Source organism: Lactuca virosa, chromosome 6, assembly GCF_052849685.1.
Source record: "Lactuca virosa cultivar CGN04683 chromosome 6, Lactuca_virosa_CGN04683_v6, whole genome shotgun sequence".
Lineage (NCBI taxonomy): Eukaryota > Viridiplantae > Streptophyta > Magnoliopsida > Asterales > Asteraceae > Lactuca > Lactuca virosa.
Genome location: NC_136431.1, coordinates 184,744,642 through 184,764,764, shown reverse-complemented (window position 1 = coordinate 184,764,764; position 20,123 = coordinate 184,744,642). Strand labels below are relative to the sequence as shown.

The 20,123-nt window shown below is 33.4% G+C and overlaps 1 protein-coding gene across 1 annotated transcript; it reads right to left on the bottom strand.

Moving 5' to 3' along the window:
* Positions 1 to 7,906: 7,906 nt before the first annotated feature.
* Positions 7,907 to 9,290, bottom strand: LOC145119102 (ER-based factor for assembly of V-ATPase). The gene is made up of 4 exons (XM_079054733.1): positions 8,864 to 9,290; positions 8,538 to 8,676; positions 8,301 to 8,386; positions 7,907 to 8,211 (listed from the first exon to the last, which is right to left on the bottom strand). Exons 1-4 carry the CDS (start codon positions 9,152 to 9,154, stop codon positions 8,080 to 8,082), a joined length of 648 nt encoding a protein of 215 aa, XP_078910859.1. The 5' UTR covers positions 9,155 to 9,290; the 3' UTR covers positions 7,907 to 8,079.
* Between the last annotated feature and the right edge of the window lie 10,833 nt (positions 9,291 to 20,123).

The window sequence follows — 20,123 nt, the reverse complement described above, 5'->3', positions numbered from 1 at the left end:
ATTGATCATTTTCAAAATTCTTTCTATAAAACTCAAATTTGAAGTACAAGAGGCGCATCTCGTGGCTACCTAATCTTTCTCCAAATTTTTTTATTTCTTTATTTGTTGGTAAAAATTATAATTTTGTGTAATAATTGGTAAATCAACAAAAGGATATGAATTTCACCTTCAAATCTTGAATTTGCGCCTTACCCATATTGGGCCAATTAGATTACACCATAGCTTTAGTGGATAAATGCACATATTCATATACTCTTGAGTGTTGACCCTTCCATTGAAAAATATCATAACCCGATCAATTATGTTTAAAACGTGCTTTAAAACATCAAATAGAAAACCCATGAAAATCTACATAATACACACAAAAACTGTAACAAATATACAGTATTAAAATATGAATCGTCTAATCGACATATCAATCAATAAAATAATAAAATTAAACCGTTAGGCTGTGGGAATGGTCACAACTCAGTGACACGTTAGCTCCACCGCCAATTCACTAGAAATTGAAAATTGTTACCATCCATGATATATATATATATATATATATATATATATATATATATATATATATATATATATATATATATATATATATATATATATATATATATATATATATATATATATATATATGGGAGCGTTCAATCGAGAACATTTCTTATCGCGAGAACATTTGAGAACAAATTTAGAACACACAATTTTTTTTAATTAAAATTATAAAATAATATTCATATAAATCAAAAAATAGTTACAAACAATTAAAAAACTCACTAACTAACACCACCCACACCCACCAAAACCACCACCCATCACTATCACCACCACTCCACCCACCCACCCACCACCACCATCACCACGCACCACAATCACCCATCACCACCACCCGCCGCCACCACCCCCACCCCCACCTACAAATATTTGTTATTGTGTTTTTTATTCATTAGTTTTTCTCGTGTATGTAATCACATGTGATTATATGTATCGAGTCACATGTGATTATATGTATCGAATCATATATGATTTATATGTTATTAAATACATATAATCACATGTGATTAAATACACGTGAAAAACTAGTGAATCGAGAATGCAAAAATGAATATTGTCCACGTAAATCATATGTGATTAGATACATATACTTACACGTGATTATATGTATTTAATAAAATATTATTTACGTAGGCCGTATTTATTTTCGTGTTTTCGATTTAATAATTGGCATCGTGTATTAAATCACATGTGATTATAGGTATTTAATCACATATGATTTACATTGACATTATTTGTTTTCACGTGTCGATTCAATAGTTGTTCGTTTGTAGTTAATCACATGTGATTATATTTATTTAATCACATATGATTCGTATGGAAAATATTTATTTTTGCGTCGATTCAATAATTGCTCTAATATATTTAATCACATGTGATTATCTGTATTTAATCACATATGATTTATGTGGACAAGATTTATTATTTCTTTCTCAATTCAATAGTTGTACTCATGTACTTAATCACATGTGATTATATGTATCAAATCGCATATGATTTATATTGATAATATTCATGATTCAATATTTTTTCTTATTTATTTAATCATATGTGATTGTATGTATTAATCACATATGATTAATGTGGAAAAAGAAAAACTATTTAATCAAAAACGCGAAAATGAATCTTGTGTACAGAAATCATATGTGACTAAATGTACAGGAACAACTATTGAACAAGAATGTGAAAATAAATATTGTCCATATAAATCATATCTAATTACATACATATAATCTCATGTAATTAAGCACACAAGAACAACAATTGAATCGAGAACGTAAAAATAAATATTTTCCACATAAATTCTATGTTATTAGATATATATAATCACATGTGATTATATGTATTTAATCACATATGATACATGTGGACAATATTTATCTTTGTGTTCTCGATTCAATAGTTGTTCTTGTGTATATAATCATATGTGATTATATGTATCTAATCACATTTGATTTATATAGACATCATTATTTTTTGTCCGTATAAATCATATGTGACTATATACATATAATCACATATGATTATATGTATTTAATCACATATGATTTTAGTGGACAAAGAACAATTATTGAATCGAGAATGTGACAATAAATCTCATCCACATAAATCATATATGATTGGATACATATAATCACATGTGGTTATATGTATATAATCACATATGATTTGAGGTGGACAATATTCATTTTTCCCTTCTCGATTCAATAGTTGTGCTCATGTACTTAATCACATACGATTATACATATAATCACATGTGATAAAATACATGAGAACAACTATTGAATCGACAAAGTAAAAATGAATTATGTCCACATAAATCATATGTGATTAGATTCATATAATCACATGTGATTATATGTATTTTATCACATATGATTAATTTGGATAAACATTTGTTTTCGCGTTATTGGTTCAATATTTATTATCGTGTATATAATTACATGTGATTGTATGTATCTAATCACATATGATTTAAATAGATAAGATTTGTTTTTTCCAAATAAAATCATATGTGATTAGAAACATATAATCACATCTGATTAAATGTATTTAATCACATATGATTAAAGTGGAAAAAAACAATTATTGAATCGAGAACGCGAAAAAGAATCTTTGCCACATAAATCATATGTGATTAGATACACATAATCTCATGTTATTAGGGTATATGTGAACAATAACATAAAGCAAGTAATGCCTACATAATAGGAGAGTTAGTACTCACCTCATTGATCTTCAAAATTAGCTAGCATGAGCAAGATGGATCATTTCCTTTCCGAGAACCTACACAAAAATTATAACATTATTTAGCTTGTGTTTGTCGTATTAATCTTATAAAACTTATGTACATATTTCCTTATTTTCTCTTTGATTGTAGTCCAACTGTTTGGGATATGTTTTCTTACCTTTTAACCCATTATTAAATTCTGATAAAAATATATTGGTAAAGTTCCCCCTTTTATATTTTCAGAAATATAAAGATCTCATTCTAATGATTTTTGGATTATTTTATATTAAATTTACAAGTTGGTAACTTTTAGTTGTCACTTTCTGGACCACTCAACACTCTTGGAATAAACTGTATCAATCTACTAAGAATTACATCAGTCCCTTTATATGTTGGAAACTATACATCCATATCTAACTATAGGCTTTGGAATTTTGGCATTTGGAGTTCTGATGAATTTATTATGATTTTTTGAAGACAGTGCATGAAATCTGTGACAGCATGGACCAGCCTGAGAAGATTGCCAATTTTACCCCTCAAGGAGTTAGAATTTCGAAATGTGATTCAAAGTTCGAAGAAAGTAGACACACTAAGATTTCCAGAAAACTAAGTCTCTTGATTTTTAGATGTTCATATTGACTTTCACGGATTTTAGAAGTTGGAGGACAGATTTGGGAAAACTGATCATAATATCTTCTAAATCATTTTTTGTGTTCTATTAAGGAATTAATGGTTAAGCCTTAAGTTTATCACTTTTAACATGATTGTTGGATACTTATTAGGCTATAGAGATGTGAAATTCAATTTAACCTAAGGGCCTTAATGTTTGGCTTAATGAAGGTTCAAAGTTAAGGATTTTCAAATAAAATGTCACTTTGAGGAAATGAAGTTCAGTAAAAAACAGAGGCAAATTAAACAGAGACATCAAAATGATGTTGTTTCAGCAAAAAAACTATCAACAAGCACCTACAGACTGCAACAATAAATACATCACCTTATTCTTGATTTATTTATGGAGGTTTTTTCATTGAGACATTTCATCGAACACTTAGTGTTCATAAAAAATCTGTAAGCTGTCACAATGTCTATGAGATTATATGAAACAAGATAGAAGTTAATTACCCCAAATGAAAGAGTAATGAAGCAACAATAACAACAAGAATCACTAATAATCCAGCAAGTATGTATTTGACGTCATTCAGAACTCATAAGAACAAATATGTGTAAGGAATAGAGGACAATTACCAAATATATTTGACGCCTGCTCCAAAATAAGGAAACAAAAGATAATCGAGATCTGAAACCCTAACAAAAAACTCGTTGTATATTGAAGAATCACTTGACCAACACAATTCAGAAATCAAATCAATCGTTTGTTTGGCGAAGGGATCGTCTTCCAAAGAAGAAATGGTGGTTATGAGAGGAGAAACAAGAATACGAGGATGAAAAGCTTGGAGATATGGAGGAAAGGAGCTCGATGACAGTAGATGAAAGTGGTTTCCGATGAGGGGACGAGTGAGTCGGAAGGAGGTGCAGACAAGAAAATAGAAAAAATAAATGAGTGGTTTAAATTTGTTCTCAATTGTTCTCATTATAAAAAATGTTCTCATTTGAACATAACTTATATATATATATATATATATATATATATATATATATATATATATATATATATATATATATATATATATATATATATATATATATTACGATTAAATTAAATAAAAAACATGATTTAAAACGTAATAAAATATTTTACATTAATTAAAATCGCATTACATTAATTAAAAAACATAGAAAATTAAACCTAAAAAAATAGAAAATTAAAGCTAAATTACTAAAAAAAATAAAAAACATAGAAAATTAAACCTAAATAACTAAAAAAACATAAAAAATAGAAAATTAAACCTAAATTACTAAAAAAACATAAAAACCATAGAATCTAGTTGCGATATTTTTCGAGAACTTGTTGAATTTTTAAAAACACGCTTAAATTTTCCGGGTTGAGATTCAGTTGCGACACCGTGTTTAAAATTTGAAGATCAGTGAGTGTCATTTTTTGCTGACGAGCTTCCTCCTTTGATTCAAAAAAAAATTCGAAAAAACTTAGAGTTTTGTCTATTTTATCTGCGAGTACGTCTTTGTTGGTTGATTTTCCGTTTGAAGATGCTCATTTCTCGCTTTGTCCCTTCCCGGTGGTCGACGAAGTTGGATGTCCCGTGGACCCTCCCCTTCGGTGGTGTCGAACTCATCATTAAGGTCAAGGCTAACACCAATGTCCAACTCGGAAGTTCTTGTCATTTTGTTGGAGCCGGTGGTAGATCCCAAATGTACCGTATCCGGATAAATGACTCATTTTGGACCATTACAACAAACTTCCCACACTTTTTGGTTGCCGAATGGTTTATCATTGTTGATAATTTTGTATTGGTACAATGCGGTTGATAAAATGTTGAAATCAATGCTACCACTTCTATGCATATTTTTAAGATTGTCAAATACGTTGTTAATTTGGTGCAAACCGCTCGAAGGTCACGCCATTTTGCATTGACCGAGTCGTATGTATGGTTGATTTGCCTTTCTAATAACACGTGGAAGTGGTCTAAAACACGATTCCAAAAACTTTGACCCATTTGCGCGTTGTTGACATCCCTGTCTTATGATATAAAAATCCAAGTTTTAGCTAAAGCTTCCTCCTTCTCTTCGGCCAATTGCTTAGTTTTTTTTCTTGGATCTTTTCATTTTTTTTGCCTTATATAATTTGGTTGTGTTTTTTCAACCCGTTCATCATCGTCGTCATTGTCGAGGTTTATATGTTGGGATTGAGATAATGGAATTTGAGATGGTTGTGAAGGTTGTGCATTAAATTGTTGACGTTGAGAAGTTTGAGGTTGAAATTGCGGAGAAGGTTGTTGTTGAAAGGCTTGAAATTAGGGTTGATTGAATTGTGGTGGTGGTGGTTGTTGGTAATAGTGTGGGTGGTATGAAAGATTGGTGAATAAAAGTTGTTGTTGGATTGAAGATGTTATCAATTGCATGTAACTAAGATTTGCTAATGAATCATTTGGAGTGTAGGCGGAGTATTTTGATTTGAATCCATAGGTAGAAGTTAAAAAATATATAAGAAGAGAGTTTTTTTTGTAGTGTAAAGTGTTAGTAAAATAGGAATAGTTTAGTTGATAGGTTTTAAATTGAATAAATTTTTTTTTTTAATTTGCTAACGGTAAGATTTTTGTGGGTCAAATGGACCATTGCCAAACTCTTCTCCGATTGGTTGTCTCACCCCGTCTTCAGACTCACGCCACAACCAGAACACACTGGCCATGGGGGTGGTGTTCACGCGTCTTTTGTTGTGCCACGACAGATTCCCACACGTAGCCTTAATGTGGACAAAATAATTATTCAAATTAATGATTTCGGATGTAGTTCCTTCCATGCGTTTTTTTTGTTTTTCCTATAAAGAATAAATATTTATTTATTTCTTTACGGACTCTAAGCATACAAAAAGGTATAAAAATTTAATAATAATAATAATAATTTATTTAAAAATGACAATAAATTTTAGTAAATATAGTTTAAAAGCCACCAAAATGGTACAAAAACACAACAAAATAGTTGTTCTTTTCTTTTTCAAAATTATGTGAAGATAGAAGTTTAGTGATTACATGTAACAAAATAGTTTTTTTTTTTCTTTTTTGAAGATAGAAGTTTAATGATTACATGTAGGGGTGACAAATCGTGCCATCGTTTCGTGTTTATGTATGGCATGATACGACACGACAAAGTTTTTTGTAACACGAACACGATACGACACGACACGATGTCGTATTTTTTTTTAATTAACACGAAAATGAACGAATTAAAAAACGATAAACACGACACGGCATGAAAAATATAACATACACTAAAAGCTAGTTTATTTAATGAATACTTTATCAAATATAACACGACAAACATGATAAACAACTGCTAAATCGTGTCAATTTCGTGTCGAATTTTGAACACAAACACAAATTCAAATTTCAGTTTCGTTCCAATTTCGTTTCGTGTCGTGTATTTTTGTCGTATCGTGTCATAAAGTGTCACCCTAATTACATGTACATTGTCCAATCAACATTGAAACCGGTTAAACCTACGATAACCAAATTAATATATATATATATATATATATATATATATATATATATATATATATATATATATATATATATATATATATAAAGTTGTATGTTTTTTTGTCAATTTTGCCCTTTATTCTTTTGCCATTTTGATACTTTTGGTCGTTGCAATCAAAATTTTTACATTTTTTTTGGAACCTTTTAATATTTAAAGTTTGACCATAAAACCTTAATGAATTGACAACTTAGGTCCATTTTCTAGAAACTTGTTAATTCCAAGCCCTTTAATTGTTTAGCCATTTTGACACTTTTGGTCCTTACAGTCAAAACTTTTACATGATATTTTTGTCAACTTCGCCTCTCATTCTTTAGCCATTTTGACACTTTTGGTCCCTGCAATCAAAATTTTTACATTTTTTTAGAACCTTTTAATATTCAAAGTTTGGCCACAAAACTTTAAGGAATTGAAAACTTTGGTCCATTTTCTAAAAACTTGCTAATTCCAATCCCTTTAATTCTTTAGCCATTTTGACACTTTTGGTCCTTACAGTCAAAACTTTTACATTTTTTCATAAAAAAACACAAAAAATAGCCCGGACCAAAGCCCGGGTTTTTTCGCTAAAAGAGTCAACAACGCGTTAGGAATAGTGAAACTCGTGTTTTTTTGACTGTTTTCATCCTTGCACTTTCTGTGTCTGTCATTTTCTTCTTTTTGTATATTGATCCTCATATTTAACTTTTTTGTTTTTTTCCTGCCCTCTATCTATTCGTCTCCGACTGTTTATCCATATTAAAATAATCCAAAGTCAATTAAAAGAATCAACAATGATGCCTATTAATCTATAATCAGAAACGACACTCAAATCAGACGTACAAGACCCATGCGGAACATGGGCAACATATCTAGTTATAATAATATAAATAACACAACAAAACTTGTTTAAAACTCCAATGTACAAAAAAAAAAACACTTTTATTAGTGTTTTTTTCTTTCAAGAATAAATAATGTTCATGGTAAATAGTTTTTTAAAACTAAATTATTATTCCAATATCCATTTACATTCCTAATACAACCATCCAAATCAAAGAAATAGGCATTCATGTAAACAACAACAAATATTTCTTCTACCCAAAATTGCAAAAAAACACAATAATTTATAAAGATTTACACACAAAAATCTATTGATTCTTTTTTAGTTTAGAAGCTGTGAATGTGGTCTGCTTACGATCTTGGCTGGTAGTTCTTATCATAAAAAGAACTGTTTCTACAAGCATCCCCACCACAAATCCAAGTATCCCTCCAGCAGCATGCTGCAAAATCAACAAAAGTATGATCAATTTAACTCCAATTGGGTGTTTGAATACACTTAAAAAGTTGCTGAATGAATTAAGTTCTTTACCATTACAGGACTATGCCCAAACAATGCTCTAAATGTATAATATCCAACTAAATACCCTGTAAACATCGTAAGCGCCACATGTAAACCTAAAAAAACAGGTTCAAGATTCATGTTAGAAGCAAGTTTTGCCAAGATCAAGCAACTTTCTTTAATGGCGGAAGAGAAAGGGTAAGATCAAAGCACAAATTCATTGCTTTCTGTGATCAAATCAACTAAAGGGTAGCTACAAGAACTCACCGAATCCTAGTTGATCCTTGTATGACGAAAAGGGTTCACTTTCATCTCTTCTTGGAGTAATATCCTTCACTAGCTCTTTATATGCTTTCCTCTCTGCCGCCTCTTCGTATTTCCTGAGCCTCGCTTTCAGTTCCTCGCTCTGATCACAGATGTAAATCTTAGGGTTTATTGAAAATTTGAAATCAATTGCAAAACACATTAAAATCAAGTGATCGGAAGCTAACATTTGAAACCAGAAGACATGATAATTTAGTTTATACAGGTTTTGATGTCAATACTGATCAATTGGAACTTCATATATGCAAAAGATAATGATGATTAATTACCTTTTCCCGAGGTTGGGGACTGTTGAGGATGAAGTGCGAACCAGTTACGACGGCGGATAGAGCAGGTCGAGTTGATGGATCGGAGGCGAGCCAAATGGATCGGAGAGATTTGTAGGGCACGGAAGAGGGTCGGAGAGATAGGGATGATGCGATTTGACGGAGGTCTGGGGAGAGGTGAGGGTTGTTGATTGATGTGGAAAGAAATGATTGGAGGGTTTCTGTTTTGGAGATGATCAGTCCAGGAGTAGCAGTGGCGGTGGTTGCATCTGTGGAAGCATCGCGGTTGTTCATCGGAACGTGGGATTGAGATCGGCGACGGCAGCCTTTTACTCTTTCAACGATAGTCTGGTAGCGTTTTGTTGGGAAGTGGCCGAGAGCATTGGGTATCAATGAGTAAACTGCAAATTCGGTCCCTTGTTTAGAGAAAATGGAGTTTCAGTCCTTTGATCATATGTTTTGCTAAAAACGTCTTTATGTCCATCTTTTACTGTAGATTAGGTTAATCTTCAAATTTAATTAATAAAAATTGATCATATGTTTTGCTAAAAACGTCTTTATGTCAGATTAGGTTAATCTTCAAATTTAAATTAACAAAAATTGAGTAATCTAACCCTTATAAATGATATTTTTGACAAAAGTATCATTTTTTTTTGTTGTTAAAGTAACCACATTCTTCGGAACACATTGTTCCGGAGAGATCTTCGGAATTCCGGAGTACGATTCTGGACAATGGTTCCGGAATACATTTGACTTTTTTTTTTGCGTGTAAGTTTTGCTTTCATAAAATATAATACATCTTTCCAGAATACATTTGTAATACATGGTTCCGGAGTATAATGTATAAGTTTTGCTTTCATAAAATGTATAACTTTTGTTTTATAAAATAATAAAATATAAAATGCAATTCAAATGAACAAACAACAACTACAATGTTCATAAATACATGAACTAATTAAAGGATGTACGTATAAGTCATATTACAAATACGATGTTCAAATTATCTTTGTCCTTGTACCCGAAAATATTTCCGTTAGTCGTTTTCTATAACCCATAGCCCATGAGCCGGTGGTTTTACCATCTATAGAAATCGATTTCTCGGTGATCAACACCTCCAGGAACCAACATAAAAATACCCCACAATCCTCTTTGCTGCCAATCTTTTGTGGTATGTCTGGGGCCTTTTCGAGGGTCATCTTAAAGCTCTCAAGTGAGATTGAATCAGTTGGTTCGGTACCCCAGTAGCTAACTCCCACTAGCAGTTTGTGGATGCGAGCTCTCATACCTATAAACCAATCCTCATTTTCCGAATAGTAGTCGCCCTTCCAATGACTATCGTATATAGTCATTTGGAATGTCTTCAAATCCAAAGCACCCAAAAACCAATGATCATGTAGTATATTGATTGGAATGCAAAGCTACAAAAAAAGGTTAGAAATAATTAATTAGTATAAAAATACTCAGGTAATGTAATCCAAACAAAATTATACTGTATCACACTTTGCCCAAGCTGGGTAAACGGATCCGTCAGCAATGTCACTCCACTCAAATGTATCAGTGTTGATAGCTGACGACACAACCGTCCACCGAGCGTCATCCGCTTTACGGTCTACTAGCAATGAGATCCACATCATGATGTGCTGCCAATTAATTTTTTTGAAGTAAAGTAAGCATTGTTATTAGAAGAGTATTATGTAATAAGCAAATAATTATATTACTTACATCACATGGCAACCATCCTCCATGACTATCCACATATAACCGTGTCCAAAACTCAAGTGTAGCAAAACTGGTTAAATAACTGTGACCAAACAACAACGAGTCATCCCGTTCTTTATAAACAGTGTGTACGGTAGGATCTAAGAGATTGTCTAACGGTGCTGGTTGTTGTCGTGTAACACCTTTCCTCTTCATTTGTATCCATGGCGACTTATACCATATGAACATAACTTTTTGGCGCTTAGAACGCCTAAGAGGTGTTGGCGACAATGTTTTGTATTCATCATACGAAATCTCTTTTACATCCGACGAGTGATGTAACGACCCAAATTTTCAAAAGAAATTTTTCATTTTTAATTAATCAAACCATTTCTATAAACCATGAAATCCCAAAACAATTGTTTTCAAATCCACATTCATTACAACTTTATTTAAAAACATCAGAGTGTCCCATAAAATGTCGGTGAGAGAGTGCACGCCGTGCCATCAAGCCTTGTCCTTGCCCTTGGGCTCAGATGTACCTGGAACAAATCCACAAACTGTAAGCTAATGCTTAGTGAGTCCCCCAGAGCATACCCCACACACAAGCCACATAACACATATCATATTAGCTATAAAAGCTATCTCTACCACATAACATATCATATTAGCTATAAAAGTTATCTCTACCACATATCCCTACATAAGGAAGCCATGGGCTCCCCCACATGGTCTTACACCTAAGTGCCATGGGCTCCCCCATGGTCTTTCCCTGCCAGACAATCGTGGGCTCCCCCACATGGTCTTATATCCAAGTGTCATGGGCTCCCCCACATGGTCTTATATCCAAGTGTCATGGGCTCCCCCATGGTCTTTCATGCAAATATCACAAAATCACTAGCATACAACTTAGCATAAGGCTAACTATCATACCACATATCTCTACTACAACTAGTGTACCACATATCAGAAAATGGGTCGGCCTTGGTGCCTTAGACCCATTGGTATGGTGAGAAGACTCACCTCTCACGAATGTTGTGCTGGAAAACTGTTGGATTAATGTCTAAGTCCATAACTATAATTGGTAAGACTTGACCCGACCCGGCATGGTCCATTTGGGTTGCATGGCATCGGGACAATTGGATAGACAAGATGAGGAAAAGGATACTAGTGATTTATATTAATATATTATAAGTTCTAATATATTAATATATAATCATATTATTTAATTAGTATTGATCAAGAATTAATTTATAATTAATTAAGTGATCAAAATGAACTAATTAAATATGGACTCTAAGATATATGTGTGTGATGGGCCAAGTTCATTTAGGTTGGACTAAGCTTTCATGGATAGTCCATGGAGTGTTTAACCCATGTATCATATGAAATGAAAGGTCATGAGTATTAGGGTTTAACCCTAATCTCCACACTATATAAAGATGTCCTTGGTTGGTGAAATGGGCACTAGTGTGTGTACACAAAAGGGCAAGGCCGATTTCACTAGAGAGAACCAAAGTATCCTTATTCTCAAGGTTATTCCAAGTGTTCATGGTGTTGTGTGAACCATTTGAGGTGTCACACTTGGGGCACTAGGCACTCAAGCTTCATGAAGACAAGTTACATAAAAAAAAAGGTATGTATTCTATCTATTTTATTACCCAAGTATATGATATTTGTATGCTAGTATAGGGTAATATCTTGGAAACTTCATATTTGCATGTATAATAGAGAAAACATAGATCTAAGGTATTTAGGGTTGTATGTGCACCATAGGATGTTGTAGTATACTAAAACCCAACAGTGGTATCAGAGCCATGAGTTGTTTTCTGTTATATTCATGCAAATGTTTGATTTTCAAAGTTGAAAAAAAAACATGAAGTTTGTCAAATTTTAAGATAATTACTTGTTTTGTGAAAAACTAATTATTTGTAAAATTTGAATCATTTGCTATATGAGTTGAATTAGGTCAAATTTAGTAAAAGATAAAATGATATGATTATTTTATTAGTTTTAAAAGTTTGATCTAAATGTTTTAAGGAGTTACAAATTTTGTCATAAAATTTTGGAGCTCAAAAAGTTTTTTTTTAAGTTGTGATCGTATGTGTTTTGAAACCTCCATAAGTTATGGATATGAAAAGGTTTTAAAAAAAAATTGTTTTTATGGAGTTACAAAATTTGGTGTTAATATTTTAAAGAATTCCATAACTTATTCTTAAGTTATGGAACATGAATAGTTTCATCATAAAACAAGCATTTAACTCCATAAGTTATGGATTACCAAAAGTTCTATGTTTCCTTGATTTATGAGTTAGTTTAGATTAATGGAAAAAAATTGTGTTTTAGTTGTTTTCAATACTAATTAATCTAAAAGTTGTTCATAAAATGTGTTTTTTTTTTGTAACTTGTCCTCAAGTTATATAAAAAGTCACATTTATGAATCTTAAAAAACTCATAAATATGCCTTAGGTTACAAAAAAATGAAGAGTCTTTTCTTATAAATAATTTTTATGGCTCCATAACTTGTCCTCAAGTTATGGATGTCTAAGAGTCTCTTCATTAAAAGTTTTAAAGTTTTACTTAAAACTCATAAGTTATGAAAATCCAAGAGTTTTGAATAGTTTCAAAACTTGCCCTCAAGTTTTGGAATTTGAAAAGTTTTCTCTAATGAATACTTTAATTCCAAGTTAAGCCCTTAGAATTTTAAAAGTTAAAATTCAACCCTTATACTTTATAATATTATAAGTTAATAATATATATATGTGTATAAGAGCAAGTCAGTCTTACCATTAGTAGGCCTCATTCACGAAGTCGGTCTATAAGGGGGGTATAAGGTTGTTGCCTATAAAATGGCAACTTAATGGGTGTCCACTCTCACCCACCGCTTCCTTGACTGGTGGAGGGTCGTTAGCCGAACAGGTAGGACAAGGACTATAATTCTCCCTTCATTAAAAGTATTAATGATAAATACTAAGTAACTAAACATTTTATTAATTCCCAATCTTAGTTACTTAGGAAAATGTGAATAAGGTGCTAATCTATGAAATTACACTTTGTACTTTGTTTAAACCGTTAGTGGAGCTTGTGTGGTTAACCGGCACACTAACCTGGATTTAACAAAGTAGGCAAAGGGTAACTTAATATTTATCATAATATCGGTGGAGCTCGTGTGGTTAACCGGCACATCGATTGAGGGGTAAATATTAAGGGTACCAAGTATATTTGCATGGTTACTTCACACCTTGTTTTGTGATCCTCGGCATCCTAATCACAAAACCTGAAGGGCACACTTGAGATTGAAACATGCCATTGAAAAGTTCAATGAATCTCAAAAGATCCAGGAGTTTCAAATCCAAGTAAAAACCTAATTAAATTATTTCGTTTTTCATGGTGGAAATTGGTAAATCGTCATTTACCTACCTTCAACTATTTTATAACTCGGATTACGGCATCCCTCTTCCAGTTATAAATACGTTGTTGGATCCTAGCCTTAATATTTCATATTGGGTGTTATATTAAGGACTTTAGATCAACTATCTTGAATATCTCCCAAAAGATGTCTAGTTCAGACATCTATGATCTTCCCAAATCTCTTGGAACTTTACTTCCTCCACCTCCTCCAATTATTCTCCCTAACCCACAAGTTCAAGGTCACTCAAGCCCTAATGGCAAGCAAGGTCTATGTGTGATCACGTCTTAGAGATGAAGTCACATATTGACAAGCCGGGAGAGTTGGGTGTCAAAGTCTTGAGAAAGTTGGATGTTCAATCACTTTCTAAGTCACATAGTGAGTTCCTTTGGGACTACTATGAAACAGACTATGACATGAACCTTAATGATCATATCTATTTGCTTGGTGCTGCTGAATCAGCAATGATTTGGAACGATAGTAAAGCAAATTTTATTAGAAGATCAACTTCCCAAAAACTTTATGGACAGTGACAATGGTGACACTGGAAATCCAGAAAAAGCATTCTCTTCCCAATGGAAAGGGATTGGCCATAGTCAACCCGGTTGACCAAATGGTAAAGAGAAAGGCTAAGTCTGAGATAGTCCCATTACAAAGGGTCCATATGTTTATTTTGCCAAAGGAAGGGGCGTTGATTGCAAAGCTGCCAAATTTACCTAAGGATGTTAAAGTCAATAAGTTTGACTCTACATCAGGTAGAGCCCATTATCTAACTCTGTTAAGTTCTATTCTGAGATCCTTATTACATGATGTGACTGGGTCACATGTTGATGTTTTAAGAATCAAAGAATAGAGAGAAATCTTAAAGGAAGTATATGTTGATTCTGATCGCGAAGGTGGATTTCGATCGCATCAGAATTTTGAGCAGTTGCTTAAGAAGTTATGATATATTGCTAAGGAATAGATAACAACAATTTTCATGTGGATTGTAAGGATAAGTTTTTCCGCAAAGTTTTAAAATAAAAGAAAATTGTTTAATTTTATTTATTTGAAGTATCCTTACAATGGCATTTGTGGAAAATTGTTGCTTATATGATTCCACTAACAGCAATATTGGAAAATGGATTTGATTCTTTCATTTGTGGTAGTGTCTAACTTTACCAAATCAGGAAAGTTCCTCATCGCCCAAGTTTCAATTGGACCGAAACTTGGAATCATGCAAGTTGAATAGTATGATGAATGAGAACTTTCAAGCATTGGAAAATCAAGACTAATTACTTGTTCACATGGATGTGTGAGTCAAGTGAAGGACTAAAGGGATCGAGTACACATTCTTGTGCACTGGTCATGTCCGCCACAAAGCTCGTTAAGACTATTTGATTTACTAAAGTTTAGTAAATATGGTTATACTTACAAGTTTAAGTATAATTCTGAAACATTGGAAAAGTCTCAATATATGGCCGAACGAATGGGAAGAATCAAATTTGGCAGAAAGATAAAGTTTCTCAAATCTGAAAAGATGGGAGAGTACTTTAGTATCATGTTTGTGATCATCTTAATGATTTAGAAATCATATCACAATTAGTCCTCTAAAGGTCATCTCAGTGCATTCTTATGACTAAGAAGAGGAGTCATGAATTGTTGAAATGGTTAGATTAGGAAGATGAGTCATACTTCGTTCCAAAACAATTCTTAGAGTCATACTCCAAGATTGTAACTTGAGTGACATATCTTAAAGAAAGGTTTAAAACACTTGTCAAATGTAAGAGTAAAAGTGTCATACTCTTGTACATTTGAAATTGGTAAGTTGTGATGTTTTGAATAAAACAAAGACCAACTAAGGCCAATTGTGTGAAGTGTTTGTCTTGATAAAGAATCCGCACTATCTCTTGAATATTTGGCAAGATAGTCTTATATGTCAAGAGGACAGTGGGAGTCTTAAAGATCCTAAAAAGAATTTCAAGAACTAATCAAGAATAAAACCTGAGGTTCTTCACTAGCACACGACTTGAGGTTTATAACCTATCGTGTTGACATATTCTGTGCCCATTCCAGTTAAAGTTGGCTTTGCATAGGAGTTCTGAAAGTTCTCAATTGGTTGCATAACAACTTGGAAGCAATGGCAGGCCCTGTACTGCCAGGTGGCAAGAAGTTAAGATTGTATAAGTTCAGTCCATATGAGTTTGGATTTTTCATTATCCTTGTCTTGTGACTATGGTTTTGACGATTCACATGGATAAGAACACATACACCATAAAATCTAAGGGTCATAAGGTTTCTCTCCGATTCATGAAAATGATGGTGAGGAAACACTTCCACCAAGTAGATTTGAAGCAGATGGCAAAAGGTCTAAACAATTGAGACTATGATTACGGCATCCCTTTTCATAGTTCTGAAATTATTTAGACACACATGCATGCTATCTAAGGAAAGGTGTATGATTTTGATAAAGTTTTATCAAAGCATCTCGTATCAGAAATCTGAACTTTGGTAAGAAAGTCAATAAAGTATTGATTTCTAGAAGTCCAGCTGATTTCTGAGTACATGTCAAAGCTAGTGGGAGCATAAGTGTTATGCTAATAATCATCATGTTAGTGGGAGCATGATAATTATTGTTAGTGTTGCAAGTTAGCAATGTTAATTATAGAAAACAAAAGTTTCAATTCGTGAGGCTGCTGGGATTGAAAAAGTTGTTTTGCTATAATTAAGGGAGAGGATATACTTCATTTCTGTTCTAAAGGCTTAGATTGAGACCTTAATCATCTTTAGTCAAGAATATATATATGAATTTCATGTTGGATTGGTTCAACTTAAGGAAATTCTATATATTGCGTTCTCAAAATTCGATTATGATTACGGCATCCCTCTTCATAGTCAAATTTTGAAAACATGGCAAATAAAAATATTGTAGCAAAAGACTGGTCTAGAATCATGTCTTTATGTGAGACATCATGAATCGTGTACCATTTGCTTTGGGTACAGGATCGATTGCATGTGCTATAATATTTGTCATTTCTAAATTTTTCCAAATGCCCAGAGGCATTAAGAAGGGAAAAGGTCTAGAATTGGATATGACTAAAATGATTAAGCAATTGTCGAGGACAATCTGAGGTTTACCAAAGATTGGTTGCTCAGGGACAGTTGGAAGTATAGTGCTAATTTTGGAAGGACCATATTGACATATTCTGAACAGAGGCATCTCTTGTTCAGAAGTGATAGTCAAAATGAGAATATGGAGTTGTCTCCATAGGTGGAAGTTATCTGTGTAAGATTAGAAAACTTAATGCAAGAAGCATGTCCAAAGCAATGTACTTTGAATATGAGACTTAGTTTCCATGGAGTTGATCTCCATTGGAATACCTTATAATGACTGTTGACAAGTCTTTGTGACTTTGTACATATTCATAACAGGAGGGTCAGTGCATATAAGTTTAAAATCTAAACAGATTTCGATAAATGATAGGAATTTGAAATTCTCACATTTTTCAATAAGGATTTGGGAGTGTGAAATTAGAATCATTGAAATTCTGTTCAATTGGTTTATTTCACAAAGTAAGGATCATAGACAAACATAGAGTGCATACTTGGTGTATGGCAAAGCTATTATTTAGAAAAACATAGTGTACATGCTTGGAGCATGGGACAACTAGTGTTTTTAATTCAGGTATAAAGTTGATAAAACCGAAACAATGAAATAATGAATAATCAGTATGGTGATAAATAAAAGTGGTCTATTTATATTCATAGGGTTTGATACCATATTTGATTCATTTATTCTTGTGTTTCATTTTGCATGTTTTGACTTCCAGAATAAACTAGGTCATTCTTCCTGAATGACTAAGTTATTCAAACTATCCACAGTCGGTCATATGTTGGAAGTAGATATGAATCAAGACTGTCATGGGTTGGCTTGTAGAGGTCTAAGATGTTGGACAAAGCGGTGCTACAACACTCATGAGTGCTCATAAGTTCTGAGTATTGGATTCAACCCACGCTCATTTGAATCACTTCATGGATTTCATCACGAGTGATCATGAGACGATAATATCTTATATTCTTAAAACCTAGAGATATGAGTTGTTACTATGAATTGGTTATACATTGATTGCACGAAAAGCCATTGGTAACTCGATGTTATAAAACGTGCCTTTGTGTATGATTCAACAAGTAGTAGAACAAGCCATATGAGTCGAAGTTTATCCATTCCTTTTACCTTCGGGATAAAAGCGATATCTGTGGGCCCCTCGATGATTTAGCGATGACACATGTGAGTGCTTGGCCAAGCCAGGACTGATTTGATTTGTTCAATCAGTCAGTCATCATAAATTGGAAATCGGGAAACAACAAATGGACAGAGAGAATGATTGATAATCTATGTCTCAGTCCATATGATATCTAGAATGGAGGAATATATGATCCCTTATCTAATGGACAAGTCATTGACAAAGGTCAGAGTTCATCGGCAAGGTCAGAGTTCGACAGAAGCTTTTGAGAGCTACGATTGCCAGTTGGTTTTTGAAGTCATACTCAATAATAGTTTTAGACTTATCCAAGTGGGAGACTGTTGGATTAATGTCTAAGTCCATAACTATAATTGGTAAGACTTGACCCGACCCGGCATGGTCCATTTGGGTTGCATGGCATCGGGACAATTGGATAGACAAGATGAGGAAAAAGGATACTAGTGATTTATATTAATATATTATAAGTTCTAATATATTAATATATAATCATATTATTTAATTAGTATTGATCAAGAATTAATTTATAATTAATTAAGTGATCAAAAGGAACTAATTAAATATGGACTCTAAGATATATGTGTGTGATGGGCCAAGTTCATTTAGGTTGGGCTAAGCTTTCATGGATAGTCCATGGAGTGTTTAACCCATGTATCATATGAAATGAAAGGTCATGAGTATTAGGGTTTAACCCTAATCTCCACACTATATAAATATGTCCTTGGTTGGTGAAATGGGCACTAGTGTGTGTACACAAAAGGGCAAGGCCGATTTCACTAGAGAGAACCAAAGTATCCTTATTCTCAAGGTTATTCCAAGTGTTCATGGTGTTGTGTGAACCATTTGAGGTGTCACACTTGGGGCACTAGGCACTCAAGCTTCATGAAGACAAGTTACATCAAAAAAAAGGTATGTATTCTATCTATTTTATTACCCAAGTATATGATATTTGTATGCTAGTATATGGTAATATCTTGGAAACTTCATATTTACATGTATAATAGAGAAAACATAGATCTAAGGTATTTAGGGTTGTATGTGCACCATAGGATGTTGTAGTATACTAAAACCCAACAAAAACTAGAATCAGATATGTCCCACGTGTTGCTCCAACTCAACTGCTTATAAACATTAAATGATTGACTTGTCATGATCCCATAATTACTCTCAAAGTCAACCCTGGTCAAAGTCCTGGTCAAAGTCAAGGTCAACAGTCCCTGTTGACCTCAACTCGTCGAGTGCATCTAGCAACTCGTCGAGTTCCTACCGTGTCAAGAAGACCTGGTCAAACCCTAGCCAACTCGCCGAGCTGTTTCATCAACTCGCCGAGTTCACTTGATATCCAGAAGGCGGGGAAACCCAACCCGACTCGTCGAGTTCCTAGAGCAACTCGTCGAGTCCCCCTTCCTTTTTGCTTGTTGTGATGATACACCGAATCCAGGGACTCCAGGGCTTAGATCTAAAACCCTAAGGTGTCTAGAAGGATAAAGTTTCCAACTTTACCTTCTAGAACCGTTCCAAATGCTCCAAGGCCCTTAACAAAGGTCGGAAAGTTCCAAAGCTTTGCCATATGGTCCAAAACTCTAGGGATCTAAAATCCCTCCTTCGCAGAAAGGTTTCTATTCCTCAAAACGTTCCAAAGATGGAGGCTTTATGGACATGCATGTCCAATACATGTCCCTAGGTCAAAATGGCCAAAAAGAGGGAAACATGCCCTAAAACCCTTTCATGGTGTCCTTGCTCAACAAAAAGCCAAATCTAGCCCACCCTGGACCATTTTGCTCTGGAGATTCATAAAGTTGCAAACTTTATGAATTCCATGCATGCATTCAACAAGAAGGGTAGGGAATGAAGGGTAAACTCAAGATGTAGTCATATTCTTTAATAAAAATCGAGTCTTGAAGACTTACAACAG